The sequence below is a fragment of the Equus asinus genome, chromosome 6 (assembly GCF_041296235.1).
Source record: "Equus asinus isolate D_3611 breed Donkey chromosome 6, EquAss-T2T_v2, whole genome shotgun sequence".
In the NCBI taxonomy this organism is placed as follows: Eukaryota; Metazoa; Chordata; class Mammalia; order Perissodactyla; family Equidae; genus Equus; species Equus asinus.
In genome coordinates, this window is record NC_091795.1 from 15238304 (window position 1) to 15256560 (window position 18257).

General features: G+C 34.6%; 1 protein-coding gene across 16 annotated transcripts in view; it reads left to right on the top strand.

The window, feature by feature from the left end:
• Positions 1-18257, top strand: part of TSGA10 (testis specific 10) — a 114834-nt gene that overhangs the window by 64517 nt on the left and 32060 nt on the right. For 15 of the 16 annotated variants that reach the window (XR_011503853.1, XR_011503854.1, XM_044772966.2 and 12 more), the window contains 4 exons: positions 3628-3683; positions 4777-4945; positions 7404-7514; positions 11959-12144. Coding sequence is in view for 14 of the 16 variants with exons in the window: in XM_044772966.2 (XP_044628901.1) it covers positions 3628-3683; positions 4777-4945; positions 7404-7514; positions 11959-12144 (522 nt within the window). In the remaining 2 variants the exon portion in view is untranslated. Of the gene's footprint in view, positions 1-3627; positions 3684-4776; positions 4946-7403; positions 7515-11945; positions 12145-18257 lie in introns of those variants that run through there. The other variant, XM_070511658.1, reaches the window with a different exon arrangement.

Consider the following 18257-nt stretch of genomic DNA (forward strand, 5'->3'; position numbering starts at 1 on the left):
AAAATGATAATAAAGCAATGAAACTGATTTCTTTTTAAAAGCACACCAGAACTTATATTTTCAGGTGGCCACCTTGGGAAACAATACGTTTATTTCATTAAAACTGCCTTTGTAATTGTGTTCACAACTAAGAGCACATTTTTACATTGTCCTCAGCCTTTGAGAGTAGATCTTATGGAGCTGGTGAATAAAGCTGGATGATAATCTCCATCCCATATTTTTTGCCAAGAAGGCAGGGAAATATTGATACCCTTTTTCTAGCTCATAAACTGATTTTGAAGACAATTCCTAAACTGTTTTCCACAAATGTCTTCAGCAAAGCCAGCATCATTGGAATAAGCTCTTTCTTCTCTCTAAGGGAACTAATTCATTCCTTTATCCATCCATTCAACAAGCATTTATTGACATGTACCAGGTATCATGTTAGAAACTGAGGATGAGTGGACATGTCTTCCAAAAGCCTAGAGTACAACTGGGAGAAAGATAAATAAAGATGTTATTATGATAGAATGTGCTAAGTACCAGAATGATGTGTGCATAATGTGCAGTTAGGGTTTGGCAGAAATACACTTGATTCAGCCTGGGGGTTGGATTAGGAGAAGAGGAAAATCTAGAAAGTCTTCCAGGAAATGATGATGCCTGGACTTCCCTGAAAGATGACCAGGAATTAGCCAGGGAAAGATTTAGAGAAAGGGGCCAGTGAGAGAAAGGGTGATCCAGACAGGTAGAGCGGCCTCGTGAAAGCCCCAGTGGCTTTCATAAGAGAATTTCCTGAGATTTCTTGATGTTTAGTGTGTCCAGAGAATAGATTGGAAAGAGGTGAGAATGAGGACAGGGGTGGAGAGGGGTCAAAAGATGAAATGGGATAGATAAGCAACAAATCATGACAATACATATGATGTTGAATTTAGACTATCATAGAAATAATGTAAATAAAATGCTACAATTAGATCTTTATTTTAAAACAAATATTCTGGCACTTGTTAATCCATGTAAAAGATGGATTATAAGGAAATGAGAATAGTGAAAAGGATACTAGTTAGAAGTAAAATGATAAGAACTGTATTAGGATGGTGGGAATATCCATGAGAGAGATAAGCAGATATATTAAGGACAAAATGTGCTTTCTGACTTAGGAACCACATGAGTAGGAAACACAGGAAATAGAACAGGCTTTAAGAGGAAGATTATTGATTGACAAGTCTTTTGGACATGTGGTTGAGATATTTCTAGGCTCTTAGATTTTTAGGTTTGGAGAGAAAAATGAAAATAGATTTGGGAATGATGAGCATAATTGAAGTCATCAAAGTGTGTGAGAGAGTAAATATTGATTTACTTGTTGAAAAGGCTGACATTACTTTATAGTTATACTTTAATATTTTTGAAATTTTATGAATTTTTGGGATAGGATTTTCATTATATTCAAACCACTTTTTGAGTAGTTCAACATAATTTCCTCAAAAACACTGACATTTAGAAAGAAATTATTCATGTCTTCCTGAATCTCATTTCCCTCTGCTATATCTAATATTTCATATTTCTCTCATTCTGCTAACGGTACCAACATTATCTTTTCCTTCACAAGGAATATTGAGTCACAAGCCCATTTCAAAATCAAGAACTTTGTCTAAGATTATGAATGTAAACACATCCATCCTCTGAAGGGAAAATAACTTTTCAAACAGTGTTAGACATTTAAAAGAGGAAATGTTCTCTACAACGATATTTCAGAGCTAAATTTACAAATACTGTTCAGTGAAAAAAAGTAGTTTTACAGTCTGATTTAGAGATTACAGAGATAAATCACTATGGAAAAGTCTACCTTATAGTGAATAAGGTGAAATTTTTTCTGGTAATCGTGGTTTAAAAAGGTGTTCTACTGCTTGCTACCAGTCAACATTAGAGAACTCAAAAGCAAGTTCACAGATTTTTGAGTAATAAAAGCCAGAGTTATTTGTGTAAAATTTTAGTTTGTTTCTTTTTTCCAAGTAGATTTATGACCATCCTGTTCAGATTGAATTTTTAATAATTAACTTGAATATCTCTGGTTGGACAACATATTGAGGTTGCACAAGGAATTTTAAATTGATAATGACAGCATAGATTTCAAGAATTTGAGAAATTGTGGTATTAGGGTCATATTAAAAGAAAAATAAGCTAAGAGGATATATTGTTGAATTCTACCCAGTAATTTTGTTGCCCTGGATGTGTTACAATGTTCTTAGAGAATCTTACTTTCAAGATGAATCTCTACTGATAAAGGAAAGTCCTTTTTAGGCTTATAAATCATATTTAAAAGGACAGTCCTTTTAGGCTTGTAAACCATATTTAAAGCTTAACCAAGTAATGGCTTTCACAAACACTAGAAATTCAGTTACTTGTTTAGAATTTATTTAGAAATGTATTAAATTATATTTCAAAAGCATGTGTAAATATTCCATTTTAAGCAGTGTTTTCTCTTTGTCTTTTTCGTCCATTGGCTTGTGTTTCTTAAAAAGGTTTAACTGTTTTGCTAATGGGTATTTTAACCATACTCTAATATACATTACTGCCAGATATGGAATCTGCACCATTCTACCAGAAAGCAGAATGGGAGACCGGAACTAAAAATATCTTGGAGAGGAGCACATGAATAAAGGAAGATAAACAGACACACATACACATGCAAAACTAACTCTGTCTCTCTAAAGAACAGGAACAGAACTGGTTGAGAAATACAGGTTTAGTTTTTCATCTTGTTGCTTGGTTACTAAAGATTTGAAAATTCAAAGGGCAAAGTGAAATCCAGTTATTTAGTGAAAGAATAATTTTCCTACTTTTTTAGGGCTAATATTAGCCCTAACTATCTGGGCATAGTGTCTGTAACTAGTTCAGGATCAATGAGAGTTTTAAAAGGAGGAGATGTGGGAATGGTATTGATGGCATTAAGATATTCACACCCATTTCAGCCTTGACTGACTCCATTAATTCTACTCTCTCACCACACCCTTGAAAAGGAAGAATAGCAATAGTTTATATTTTTATACCTTTGCTCTAGGCCTAATGCTTACCTCCTTATTAGCTTACACCTAAAATTAATAGTATATTTTTATAAGTGATTCCATTGGGCAGCTTTTCGAAGATGCTATTCATGACTAATATAAATAATATACTTGATAAAAGTTATTATTCTTAAGAACTAAATTTAGCTTTATAGATTCACTTTCTTGGGTTTTATAACGTGAAGAAGTATATTATAACGGATTAATCCTATTCCCAGTATAGAACATTCCAATGCCAAACCATTGGTTCGCCTCTAAAAACAGGGTGCTTATGGGGTTCTTGTGTTGCTGGATGACTACACAAAACATCTTGTAACAGAGTATTTGATATATTAACCTCATATAAATACACTTAAGTGTAGTCTTTCCTTTAATGAGTATAATATATTGTTTTTATCCAGTACAAATATTCACATTGATATATTAGACTTTAGTTTTAAAGTGTAGAAAAGGAGAATAGAACATAAATGTTTAAAACCAAATGGAAATCAAAAAGGGAGGGGAAAATTTCTTTTTGCTCATTCAGTTTTCACAGAAATAACAGTTTAAGATAATTTTTTATTTAATACTTATATTACTTTTCAAGGAAAAGACCATTTCAGGCATGAAGAATATCATTGCTGAGATGGAGCAAGCATCAAGGTAAATCATTCACTCAAAAAGAATTTGAGCACTTTTGAGAGCGAAGTACTGTGTTAAGTACAACGATAGTAAGAAACAGGGGCTTGGTGTTGTGTATAAGATGATAACTCTAATGTTGAAAGGATACCCAAGGCTGTCTAGGCAAGTAAAAGAGGATATCATGTTTGCCAAGTAAAGGAAAGGGAAGGGCGTTCAAGGTAGAAAGAGTAGCAAAGAACCACAAAGAACCGTAGATCATATTCAAGAGCCTCTTGAATGACTAGTAGGTAAGTATGTTGGAACCCAAAGTGTAAGAGAAGTGAAGGGGTAAGAGGCTAGGCAGTCAGACAGAGGCCTGTTATAGACAAATGAGTATTGATTTTATCCTTCGGGCAATAAGAAATAAGAATTTTGAGGAAATTTTTGTATTGGAAAGATTGGATAGATTGGGTTTGGGGAGTTGGGGGACAGAAGGAGTGAGGTGCTTGTGAGGGACAGAATCTAAGAAAATGCCAGGTTTATGGCTGGGGATGAATACTGGACATGGTAAAAGTATGTGGAAAAGACGATTTTCTCTGAATTTGAAGAGTCTTTGAGACCTTCATATAGATAAATATGGAGGGCAAGGAAGAGGCCAAGCTGGAGATAATGATTTCAGAGTCATCTGGGTATATATGGGGTTGGGGGACATGGAAATGAATAGGATTTGTTTGATGGAAGGGATAGAATGAGACGAATCAGGAGGCTAAGGGTTAAGCCCTGAGAACCATTAATTTTTAAGAGGGCAGAGGAAGAGGAACCTGCAGAGGAGACGAAGCCATAGTGGCTAGAGCTAGGATGAAGGCTTTCTTATACTTGACTGTTAGAAGTTTTGCAATACTTCACAAATCATTGACTGTTATGTATATTTAGCATCCTTTTTCATAGTGAAATGTTAGCAACATAGAGAAACTCCAATCCACCATCTTTGCAGTATTTATTCCTACAGATTTAAATGTGTTTAAAATTTCTTCAAATGTTTTCATGCTAACTGTCCATCTAACTGTCTTGTGAGATTTATTATTCTATGTTGGTAAAATGTCTCTTCTTATGTACTGTTTGATTTGTGGAATAGACAGTCTACTGAAGCCCTAATTATGTGTGAACAAGACATTTCCAGAATGCGTCGGCAATTGGATGAAACAAATGATGAGCTGACTCAAATTGCCAGAGAAAGAGATATCTTGGCTCATGAGAATGACAATCTCCAAGAACAGTTTTCTAAAGCAAAACAAGAAAACCAGGTATACTTGTTCCTAGACTCTTTTTCTCCAAGAAAAAGATATATTTCTTCTGAGGCACAGACTTCATTTAATTTTATAGAAAAGCTGAGGCTTTGTTGGAGCCAGCCACTTTTTAACTTTATTCCACAGAATATACCACATAACTTTGAAATGAAATTCTCAGACATAAAGAGTTAAATATTAAAGAAAAGTAGGAAGAGGGGATATAACAGATTTGTATTAAACCTTAGGAAGTACTTCCTGACTGAAGGATAAAGATTTTAATAAATCAACAAATGAAAATAAAAACCTTCAGAAACTTTTCGGAAAAGGGTAGATTTATTTGATGGACTATTATTCTGTCTTAAGTATGAGCATATGGACTAGGCCAGATTTTTTGGTCTCTAGCACTGTGATTCTTTTTAGGAAAATTTCTTTTATAATTACTCCCTCTCTAAGCCAATATATTTTAGCCTTATCCCCAGTTCTCATTTCCAATATCATTATTTTAATTTGAATGTTAAGAAATTCTATTTGGAAGTTTTTCACCCCTTAAAATTCTTTGGTCCATATGATTTCTCCCACTATCACTCTCCATGTGTTTAGTTTGCATCATAAAAGTCTGTATTTTTAAACTGTTAAATATTTTTAATTTATATAAGCAAGTATAAAGATGCAACACTTTGTTAATTATAAAAAAATTGCCTGAGATGTTAAAATGCTTTGTTCAAAAGTTAGTGGATAATGGGATCCTGGAACAGAAGAGGGACATTATATAAAAATGAAAGAAATCTGAATAAAATGTAGACTTAAGTTAATAATGTATAATAAGTCTTTATCGTGACAAGTGTACCATACTAATGTAAGATGTTAATAGAGGAAACTGAGTGTAGCGTATATGGGGACTCTGTTCTATTTTCACAACTTTTCTGTAAATCTAAAACTATTCTAAAATGAAATTTATTTTTTAAAAATTAATGAATAAAAACAAAAGATGTGAATTTATAGGATCTACTTTTGTGTACTCTATAGCTAGAGCAAATAGGCTAAAGGTAAATATAACTTATTATTTATGAAAAACTAGATTAAAAATTCTCATTTTTACCACCCAGAGTTAGCCACTGTTAACATATTTTTTACTGATTTTCAGTGTACTGTAAAAATTTTTATACTGTCTTTTACATGAATTTTTTAATGTAGTTGGGGTAAAACCACATACTACTTCATATTATGCTTTTTTCTATTTGAGAAGGCAATAGAGTGGAGTATTTAAGACTCACATGAGTTTGAATCCTCCTGCCTGGCTGTGTGATCACATCATTTAACTTCCCTGAATCTCAGTTCATAAAAATGGAGAGTAAGCGAGAATATACCTAAAAATGAGTGCCAGCATAATTACTCGATAAATATTTGCTAACTATTTTTAGCTTACTGTAACATCGTAGGCACTTCCCTGCTTTGTTAAAACTTCATAAACATTTTTTATAATCAGAAGAGAATTGGTGTCATAACAATTTACATATGTTAAAGAGTAGTTTTTCGTTTGTTTGGGTCATAGGCCCAAGGATAGAAGATAGATCCCTCTGTGGACCACAGATTAAGAACTCATATGATAGTAGATTTGGTAAACAGAAACTTTCAAAAAATTTTGTCCTCAATACTGCAATTTTTAACACATTGGGATGAGGTATTTTTAGTATTTTACCCTGAGTTTTTCCCTAAATATAGACGAACATTTTCCTCTGTTATTAAAAATTATTCCAAACATTTCTCAGAGATGCATAATGTTCTATGTGGTTATACCACTATATAATACTACTATTTACTGCATCATTCACTAAATGTGAATAAATATTGTTACTATAACAAATAATGCCTTAGTGAACATTCTTTTTCATTAAATTTTATTAGATTTAGTTTCAAATTAAATCAAAGCTTATGAGGTTTCTTTTTAAAAATTTTTAAAAACTTTCTAAGTAGACATTTTCAAATACAGTGAATACCCATGTATCCATTTCCTACCTTCAACAAAAAGCAACATATTTGTTTTTTTGTTTTTATGAGCATTTAAAAATCTCTCTTGATCCATCACCGATAGCAGATCACAGATTTGCTTTTTGCAAATATACGTTTATTCCAACGATACATAGAAATGCCCATTCCTTGCCATAAGAGAATAGCTTTAAATTTTTACTAGTTTGATAGGAAAAATAGTATTTCATTATTTTAACTAGCACTTCCTTGGTTACTGGTAAATTTTGACTTTTTTCAAGTATTATCCACTTGTGCTTCCCTTTTGTGAAGTGTCTGAGTTCTTTGCCCATTTACTTTTTGGATTCTTGGGTCTTCTCACTGTTTTTGTATGAGGTTGGTATATTAAATATATTAACTTTTTATTATAAGTATTTAAATATGATGGTTTTGACATAGAACAATTTTTTATTTTTTGTAGTCAAATCTAGCTATCTTTTCCTCATAGGCACTGTCAAAAAAATTGAATGATACTCATAATGAACTTAATGACATAAAACAGAAAGTCCAGGACACTAATATGGAGGTTAACAAGCTGAAGAATATATTGAAGTCTGAAGTACGTAAATATATTTTTTCTCTTCGCTCATGATACCTAAGAATTTTTACTAAAGTTATCGATTGATTACACTCATATGGACAGCTGAATCAAGTCTTTCTTTAATATGTAGCATATTTCAGTGTTGATGATGGATTAACTATATATTTAGAATGTCACCAATGTCCAGAAAGGTAACTCAAGAATATGCCCCTCTTAGTTTGCCACTCAACCATTCAAGATAAGTAGAATCCTCCTAACTGGATAAAGGCCGGGGGACCAGAATCAACTTGGGCTAACTTATATTTGAAAATGGTAGAGTTTTCAATTACAGGTCTTTGACAAAAGAGGCTCCCCCTGATTGTGTAACAGATCAGAATTTATCCCTCTGTTGTGGGGCTGTCTGTTTCTTAGGACCAGAGGGCAGATGGCTCTCCTCTGCACTTCTCTGTGAGTAACCATTCGACTAGGCACATGTGTCTGACATCAAATATTTCCAGATAAATTTGGGTACATGTATGGCAACCCTGGAACAAACAGACAGCTTGACCAAGGATGTTAGATATATCCATTTGGTAAAATATTATATAAAATAGTGTAGTTGGATTGATTGCTATATAGTGTTTCCTACATACCACTCAAGCCGTTAATAGAAACTCCCCCCACCCAAAAAACTGTTTTCCTTGTTATATTTGACATGTCGTTTAATATCAGTTCACAAACATATCTTGAGAATTTATTTATAGTGTGCAGATACTGTTTAGGACTTTGAGAGATAAGACATTCTAAGAGCTCCTAACTTGCAATGCTTGCTTTCAAGCAGTCAGGCAGCAGCCTTATGTTAGCACAGCAGGTGGTTTCCTACACTTCTTGATTTTGAGGTGCAATGTAATACCATAAATGCACAGAAGCTTTGGAGTCAGATAGATCTGACTCCTCTTCTCAGTAATGACATGGACTTACGTAGGCTACTCAACATCTCTGAGTCTCAGTGTCCCATCTGCACTTGGGAAGAACACCCAAGTAAGTAAGATAGACGCAGCACAGTGAGCCATTTAATTCTATTCTGGAATAGGGTAGAATATGAATGAATGAATATCTGAACAACATTTAGCATAGTGAGCTTTCAGTGAATATTGTAGTCCACAGGATGTAGTCTGCAGGATACCGTCAATGTTACACACTTCCCTTTTTCTCCCTAGCCTGTCACTTTACCCAAAGTTCAGCTGTAGGGATTGAGGCTTTTAGATTCTGGAATTGTTTTATCAGACATTATAGATCAAGCATCTCTCAGCTTTTAGCATCCTGGTATAAGTTTTTGTTTGTTTATTTGGATTTTTGGGGGGGGCGGCGAGGGGGTGAGGAAGAATAGCCCTGACCTAGCGTCTGTTGCCAATCTTCCTCTTTTTGCTTGAGGAAGACTGTTGCTGAGTTAACATCTGTACCGATCTTCCTCTATTTTATGTGGGATGCCACCACAGCGTGGCTTGAGGAGCGGTGCTAGGTCCGCCTGGGGATCTGAACCTTTGAATCCCAGACCTCCAAGTGGAGCATGTGAACTTAACCACTATGCCACTGGCCGGCCCCATGAGATTTTTTTTTATGAGCTTTCATTTCACAAGATAGCTAGATGGATCCAGGCACCCCCTGAGAGAATGAACCATGGGTCCATTTTGGTAGGCAGGCCCATTAAGAATTGTCGAGTACTTTATTCGTTTACTCACTCATTCAGTGTATACCAGGTGCTGAGGTGCTAGAGATGAAAAACTGAGAGGAAAGAGAATGGCACTCCACACAGTAGGGACAACATGAGCAAAGGTATAAGGGGGAAAAAGTAGGTCCTGTAGCTAGAGTGGAGTGCACAGGTGAGTAATAGAGAGGTAAGAAGGACTTGTTTGAACTGTATTTTCAGTTCAACATAAACAATGTAAACACAGAACATGAACGCAAAACAACATAACACATACCACATAAACACAGAAGTTATTTGAAATTTTACCTTTTAGAGAGATCGTTATGGAGATGTTGGGAAGAATAAATCAAAAGGATAACAAAATTAGAAGGCAGAGAGCAATTAGGTGAGCTGTATCCATGATTCAGTCAAGAAGTGCAAAGGATTCCAGCTGAGGCTGCAACTTTTGCCCTGGGGACGTGTTGTAATGGGCCCAGTGGATCACCAGAAGGAGCTGTGGGGTGCAGGGGTGAGGGTAGCACCAGAAAGAGGTAAAGAGGTCTTGAAAGAGGGAATTGGAGAATAGCAAAGAACAGTTTCACTTTTTTATTATATTGCCTCTCTTGGGCCTCCCACTGCTCTAGCTGCTTTGGGCGGATACAATAAAGGGTGAAATATGGTTTCTGGTTGCCAAGAGGGAGAGGCACTAACTAGGTGGTGGGAGGACAGGAGAGACATTTTATGGCAATTCTTTTTTTACTGCGTAAACTTTGAGCCACGTTATTACCTAGTCAGAAAATTAAATATAATATAAAAAGTGGTTCCTATCTTAGTCAGAAAACTAAGTTTAATATAAAAAACGGTTCCTATCTTTGAGAAATCTAAGGTGTTATTGGGGAGACTGTACATCCTCACCTAACTACGTGAAGCTGTAAGGTAGTTTTAGGAGAATGACATAGACGGTAAGTGCTACAGAAAGTTAAAGAGGGTAAAGATCAATGTGAGTAAAATTCCGTTTATGTATATTGCACCATGTACCTCCCAAGTACATAGTCTGTATTCAACTGTTATTTTTAGTACAATAATGGAAAACACGCATTAGATTCCTACTGCACATTTGGACTATCTGCATCTTGAAAGCAATTACAGTAGTTTAGTATGTTAACTTGTTAACAGACTTGGCAAAGATCTTTCACATTGGTCAAAGTAAAACCAGACCACGAGGTGGCGACATTAACTGAATTTCAGCCAGTCTCATGATTTATCATATTTGTGAGAACTTAAATCTGATTTAAAAGCATTATAGGGTAAGACGTTGTTTATTGCAGTTGGGTCATTTTATTTAACCACGTGTTTCTTATAGGGAAATTCACTGTTTATTAACAGGTAGGAGAGAAAGATATCTACTGCCTTTTTAAATTAATTACCAAAATTATGAATGACTTTTTAGAATGAGTTGACCTAACCATAGTACTAAAATATGTTTTTAAAAACAGCTTCATGGGGCTGGCCCTGTGGCCGAGTGGTTAAGTTCACGTGTTCCGCTGCAGGCGGCCCAGTGTTTCGTTAGTTCGAATCCTGGGTGCGGACACGGCACTGCTCATCAAGCCACGCTGAGGCAGCGTCCCACATGCCATAACTAGAAGGACCCACAACGAAGAATATACAACTATGTACCGGGGGACTTTGGGGAGAAAAAGGAAAAAAAATAAAATCTTTAAAAACAGCTTCATAATGATTACTCTATATAATATATTGTTTGTGGAGCTAGTTGTTTTCCTCTACAAATAGGATCCTACTTTAGTCAATGTGTCATGATTGAACTTTTTTTTTTTTTGAGGAAGATTAGCCCTGAGCTAACTACTGTGAGTCCTCCTCTTTTTTGCTGAGGAAGCCTGGCCCTGAGCTAACATCTGTGCCCATCTTCCTCCACTTTATATGTGGGACGCCTACCACAGCATGGCGTGCCAAGCAGTGCCATGTCCACACCCGGGATCCGAACGGGTGAACCCCAGGCCGCTGAGAAGCAGAACATGTGAACTTAACCGCTGTGCCACTGGGCTGGCCCCCAGAACTTTTAAGGTTTTAAAAATGCGGTTCTATATTGTATGCCCAATATATACATGAATGTATATTTGTGAATAGTGTTTATTGGAATGGATTTGATATTTTACTTCTGAGCAATTTCAGGAAAGTTATTAGAACAGCAGGCAAGAGTGAATCACAGAACAGTCCATGATCAAGAAAATTAAGGCTGGGGTTATGTATGAAAGGCAGGAACCAGACAGGAAATGGGCCAAACCAAGAGAATTATCAGAAGTTGACACTTAAGATATGCAAGCTCTGTAGCCCATACAACCCAGAAAAATGGTCAGGAGCAAGAGAATACACAGATAGAAAAAGTCAGGCCAAGGCAGAAGCTCAGAAACCAGACCAGCAAGTAGTCAATAAGCAGACATATGGGAAAAGGAGGCAATGAAGGATTTTGTTTGAATTAAAGCAAATATAAGAACATATTTATCCAGGTCCTGCAGATAAGAGGAAGCAACTTAACTTTACTAGATGAATAAGACTCAGGAGCCAAGGCAGATCCTGGTCCCACTCCCTTTTGTTATTTACAGAATAACCAATTTTCTAAATTGGGAGTATAGATAGGATTCCTCGAGGTTATGTTACAAATAAATGATCCTCGTGGCAAGTAAATCCCTAGTGACTTGGCAAATGATGTTTAATTTGCATTGTATGTTGAATGTTTTACATCTTTTAAAATAATTCTTAAGATTTACTTTTCAGGAATCTGAGAACCGGCAAATGATCGAACAACTCCGAAAAGCCAATGAAGATGCTGAAAACTGGGAAAATAAGGCCCGTCAAGCCGAGGCAGATAACAATACCCTCAAATTAGAACTTATCACTGCTGAGGCAGAGGGTAATAGATTAAAAGAAAAAATAGATGCCCTCAATAGAGAACTTGAGCAGGTAAGTTTGGGAAAATATGCTTGTAGTACATCCTGTATCATTTTTAAGAGAGTCTTGTTTGACTTTCCATAAATTAAATATACGAACACTTAAATTATTTAAATATACCATGAATTGTAACCTGCTGTTTTCCTTATACCCACTCTGATTCTCCTCTAATCTGTTACCTACCCTACAACTAGAATAATCTTTAGCATCTTTTAAAATTAGGAATTATTTCAAACATACCAAATGAGTACCCAAAAAAGTAATATAAAAGACACATATACCCACCTCTCAGGTTTAAGGATGCTAACATTGTGCCATATTTGCTTAAAGTCTGTCTTTATTTAAAGAAAGAAAACATTACCGATGTCGTTCCTCATCCCTTCTCCTCCACCTTCTCTAATGATTGGTGTGTGTAACTTTCATGACAGTTGTATAACTCTTTTGCATATGTTTATACTTTTTCTACATATTTATTACCCACAAATGATGTATAATGTTTTGTGTGTTTTGTTTGTGATAATATACTGTAGATGTCCATTGGCACCTTGTCTTTTTTGTTTAATATCATAATTTTGAATTTATTTTGATACATATAGTGTACATCTAAATAGTTGCATCTATATTCATTTTATAAGTATTTTATTTTAAAAATTCATCCCCATATTAAAGGAAATTTAATTGTCTTCACTTTTTCTATAATAAAACGCTGCAACAAACATCCTTTTACAGTTCCCCTTGGGTATATATTTCTCTAGGTTTACGCCTGGAAATAGAATAACTAGATCCAAGATGTGTGCAATTTTAATTCCTTTAAGTGTTGTCAAATTGCTCTCTAAAATTTTACTCTTCCACCAGATATCATGGAGTTATTTTCTCAAATACTAATCAATTTTGATATTATCAGACTTTAAAATTTTTTCCATACTTTTTGTTTTGTGTTTCCTTGATTGCAAATGAAATTGAGGATCTTTTCATGTTTCTTGGCCGATCAGGATTCCTCTTCTATGAATTTTCTCTTGAACGAGGTTTTGTAAACTTTGCCCGTTTTTGTATTAGGTTATCTTTTTCATATTGATTTATAGGAATTATCTATTATATATAATATATAATTATCTATTTTTTCTTAATGATAATTCTTTTAAAGATGTTACAGTTACCATCTCCTTGTCTGTGGCTTGTCTTTTCCCTGTGCTTGCAATATAAACAGAAGTTTTAAAGTTTGATGCTGTCAGAATTATTGTCAATCTTTTCCCATATTGTTTATGCTTTATGTCTTCTTTAACAAATCCTTTACTACCCAAGACCAGGAAGACATTTTCTTATATTTTCATTTAAAAGTTCTTCTAAAATTCTAAAAGTATGTGAAATTTTGCTTTTCACGTTTAGATCTTTAATCCACTTGAGATAGACTTTGTGTATAGTTTGCAATAGAGATATAATTTTATATTTCTGTGAATGGATATGTATCATCCTTTCTTCACTGAATTATGTCTTCTTTGTCATAAAGATAAGTTTCAATACATTCTGCTCCATTGGTCTGTTTATGTATATCTGCTTGCCAACAATACACTCTTGGAGCTTCCATAGTTTTATCTTAAGTCTTGATATTTTGGAGGATTAATGTTCCCCAGAATTGTTTTGACTATACTTTGCCCATATTAAATTATCTCAAATGAATTTTAGAATAAATTTGTCACATTCCATCATTTAACATATTTCTTCTTTTATATGCTTAAGACTGGAAATTTCTCTCTAAATATTTCTTTGGCTGCATCCCACAAGTTTTGACATAATGCTTTTATTGCTATTCGCTTTTAAATATTGCCTAATTCAATTCTGATTTATTTTTCATCACTGAAGTTATTTTTTAAATTTCCAATGTACAGAGGACTTAAGGTCATTATTCTGTTTTTTATTTCTAATTTGTTATAACAATCAGGTAAAATGGCTTATATGATATTCTTTTGGTATCTGTTAAGACTTGCTTAGTGACAGGGTACACAACATTTGACAATACTTCAAATGAGCTTTAAAAGCATGTGCATTCACTTATTGTTGGGTATATATTTGTTATAAATTATATATATATATGTGGTTAGGCTTGTTAATAGTGTCATTCAATTCTTATAAATCCTTACTAAATTTGATTCTTGATATTTCAGTTACTGAAAGAAATGTGTTAAGATTCTCCTCTATAATTGTGGATTTGTCTGTTTTACTCCAAATGATTTTCTCAGTTTTTGCTTTATTTTTGAGACTATTATTAGTTTCATACCAGTTCAGTATTTTATATATTTCTGATGAAAATGTTCTATCTTTGTGTAATGACTCACTTGAATAAGACTTTTTGCTTAAAAGTGTTTTTTATATATTAACATAGCTATTTAGTTTGCTTGTTTATTGTTTACAAACTGCTGGTATATACAATTTTTAACCTACTGTATTCAAGTATAATTTACATGCAATAAAAAGGACTCATTTTAAGTGTGTGGTTCTATAAGTTTTGACAAATAAATACACTTGCACAGCCATGACTATAATCAAGTTATAGAACATTCTATCACTTTCTTAACATTCCCTCAAGTCCTTTTGCAGTCAGTCCATCCCAATTCCTAGGCAACTACTGATTTGCTTTCTCTAGAATTTTATATAAATGGAATTATACATTAAGTACTCATTTGTGTCTTGGCTGCTTTTACTTAGCATAATGATTTTGAAGTTCATCCATGTCGTTGCATGTTAGTTGAATCATTAGTTCATATCATTGAGTAGTGTTCCTTTGTATAGCTATATCACAATTTTTTTATTCACCTGTTGATGGACACTTAGTTTTTGTAATAGTCTGCTAGGGCTGCCATAACAAAATACCATGGATTGGGTGGCTTAATCAATATAAATTTATTTTCTCATAGTTCTGGAGACTGGAAGTCCAAGATCAAGGTGCTGGCAGGTTTGTTTTCTTCTGAGGGCTCTCAACTTGGTCCGTAGATGGCCGCCTTATTGCTGTGTCCTCACAAGGCCTTTCCTCTGTGCATGTGCATCCCTGGTGTGTCTCTCTCTTCTTATAAGGACACCAGTCATTCATATTGGAGTAGGGCCTGATTGTTATGATCTCATTAAATTTAATTACCTCCTTAAAAGCCCTATCACAAAATATGGTCACATTGGGGGTTAGGGCTTCAACATATGAATTTTGAAGGGACACAATTCAGTCCATAACAGATTGTTTCTAGTTTTTGGCCATCATGAATAAAATTGCTGTGAACATTGTATGCAAGTCTTTGTGTACACGTAAGTTTTCATTATTCTTGGATAAATATTAGGAGTGTAGTTGTTAGATCATATGATGTGTGCTTAAGTTTGTAAGAAACTGATAAACTCTTTTCCAAAATTGACTGTGCCACTTTATACTTCCACTTGCATTGTATGAAAGTTCCAGTTGCTCTACATCTTTCTCAACACATGGTATTGTTAATCGATTGTATCACGGTGTAGTTTTAGTTTGCATTTCCTTCATGACTAATGATGTTGAGCAGCTTTCCACGTTTGTAATGACCAATAATATATGTTCCTCTGTAAAGTATCTGTTCAAATGTGTTGCCCATATGTTTATTAGGTGGTTGTTATTATGTTGTAAGAATTTTTTCAAAGACCTAGTTGTTCCTTTGTCAGATATATGTATTTTTGAATATTTTCTCCCAGTCATTGATTTGCCTTTTTCTTTGCTTTTTCTTCTTTTTCTGAGAACTGAATTTTTTTTTATTGCAGTAACATTGGTTTATAACATGGTATAAATTTCAGGTGTACATCATTATATTTCAATTTCTGTGTAGATTACGTCATGTTCACCATCCAAAGACTGATTACAATCCATCACCATACACATGTGGTAGTGTTTCACTTTTCTCCTTACCCTCGTCCCCTCGGGTAACCACCAATCCAATCTCTGTCTCTATGTGATTGTTTGTTGTTGTTTTTGTCTTCTACTTATGAGTGAGATCATACAGTATTTGACTTTCTCCTTCTGACTTATTTTGCTTAGCATAGTACCCTCGGGGTCGATCCATGTTGTCACAAATGGCCAGATTTCATCCTTTATGACTGAGTAGTATTCTATTGTGTATATATACCACATCTTCTTTATCCATTCGTCCCTTGATGGGCACCTAGGTTGCTTCCAAGTCTTGGCTATTGTGAATAATGCTGCAATGAACATAGGGGTGCATGTATCTTTATGCATTCATGTTTTCATGTTCTTTGGATAAATACCCAGCAGTGGCAGAGCTGGAGCATATGGTAGATCTATTCTTAATTTTCTGAGGATACTCCATACTGCTTTCCATAGTGGCTGCACCAGTTTGCACTCCCACCCGCACTGTACAAGGATTCGCTTCTCTCCATATCCTCTCCAAAACTTGTTGTTTCCTGTCTTGTTAATTATAGCCATTCTGACCGGAGAGAGATGATATCTCGTTGTAGTTTTCATTTGCATTTGCCTGATAGTTAATGATGTTGAGCATCTTTTCATGTGCCCATTGGCCATCTGTCTATCTTCTTTGGAGAAATCTCTGTTCAGATCTTTGGCCCGTTTCTTAATTGGGTTGTTGGTTTTTTTGTTGTTGAGATGTATGAGTTCTTTATATATTTTGGATATTAACACCTTATCAGATGTATGGTTTGAAAATATCTTCTCCCAATTGTTAGGTTGTCTTTTCATCCTGTTGATGGTTTCCTTTGCTGTGCAGAAGCTTTTTAGCTTTTTTATGTAGTCCGATTTGTTTATTTTTTCTATTGTTTCCCTTTCTCAGTCAGACATTATGCTTGAAAATATGTCACTAAGACCGATGTCAAAGAGCATACTGCCTATGTTTTCTTCTAGAAGTTTCCTGGTTTCAAGTCTTACATTCAAATATTTAATCAATTTTGAGTTAATTTTTGTGTATGGTGTAAGATAACGGTCTACTTTCATTCATTTGCATGTGGCTTTCTAGTTTCCCCAACACGACTTACTGAAGAGACTTTCCTTTCTCCATTGTATGTTCTTGGCTCCCTTGTTGAAAATTAGCTATCCATATATGTGTGGGTTTATTTCTGGGCTCTTGATTCTGTTCCATTGATCTGTGTGTCTGTTTTTGTGCCAGTACCATGCTGTTTTGGTTACTGTAGTTTTGTAGTATATTTTGAAATCAGGGAGTGTGACACCTCCAGCTTTGTTCTTTTTTTTCAGGATTCTTTTTGTTATTCGAGGTCTTTTGTTGTTCCCTATAAGTTTTAGGATTCTTTCTTCTATTTCTGTGAAAATGTTGTTGGAACTTTGATAGAGATTGCGTTAAAACAGTAGATTGCTTCAAGAAGTATGGACATTTTGACTATGTTAATTCTTCTATTGCAAGAGCATGGAATATCTTTGCATTTCTTTGTGTCTTCTTCAATTTCTTTCAACAGTGTTTTTTAGTTCTCAGTGTACAGATCTTTCACCTCTTTGGTTAGACTTATTGCTAGATATTTTATTCTTTTTTTTTTGCAGTTGGAAATGGGACTGTGTTCTTAATTTCTTTTTCTGCTACTTTGTTGTTAGTGTATAGAAATGCAACTGATTTTTGCATGTTGATTTTATATCCAGCAACTTTACAGTATTCATTTATTATTTCTAACAGTTTTTTGGTGGATTCATTAGAGTTTTCTATATATAAAATCTTGTCAATGGTGTTGGGAAAACTGGATAGCCACATGCAAAAGAACAAAAGTAGACCATGCCCTTACACCATGCACAAAAATCAACTCAAAATGGATTAAAGACTTGAATGTAAGACTTGAAACCAGGAAACTTCTAGAAGAAAACATAGGTAGCACACTCTTTGACATCGGTCTTAGCAGCATATTTTCAAGTATCATGTCTGACTGGGCAAGGGAAACAAAAGAAAAAATGGGACTACATCAAACTAAAAAGCTTCTGCACAGCAAAGGAAACCATCAACAAAACGAAAAGACAACCTAACAATTGGGAGAAGATATTTCCAAACCATATATCAGAGAAGGTGTTAATATCCAAAATATACAAAGAACTCACACATCACCACAACAACAAAACCAACAACCCAATTAAGAAAAAGGCAAAAGATCTG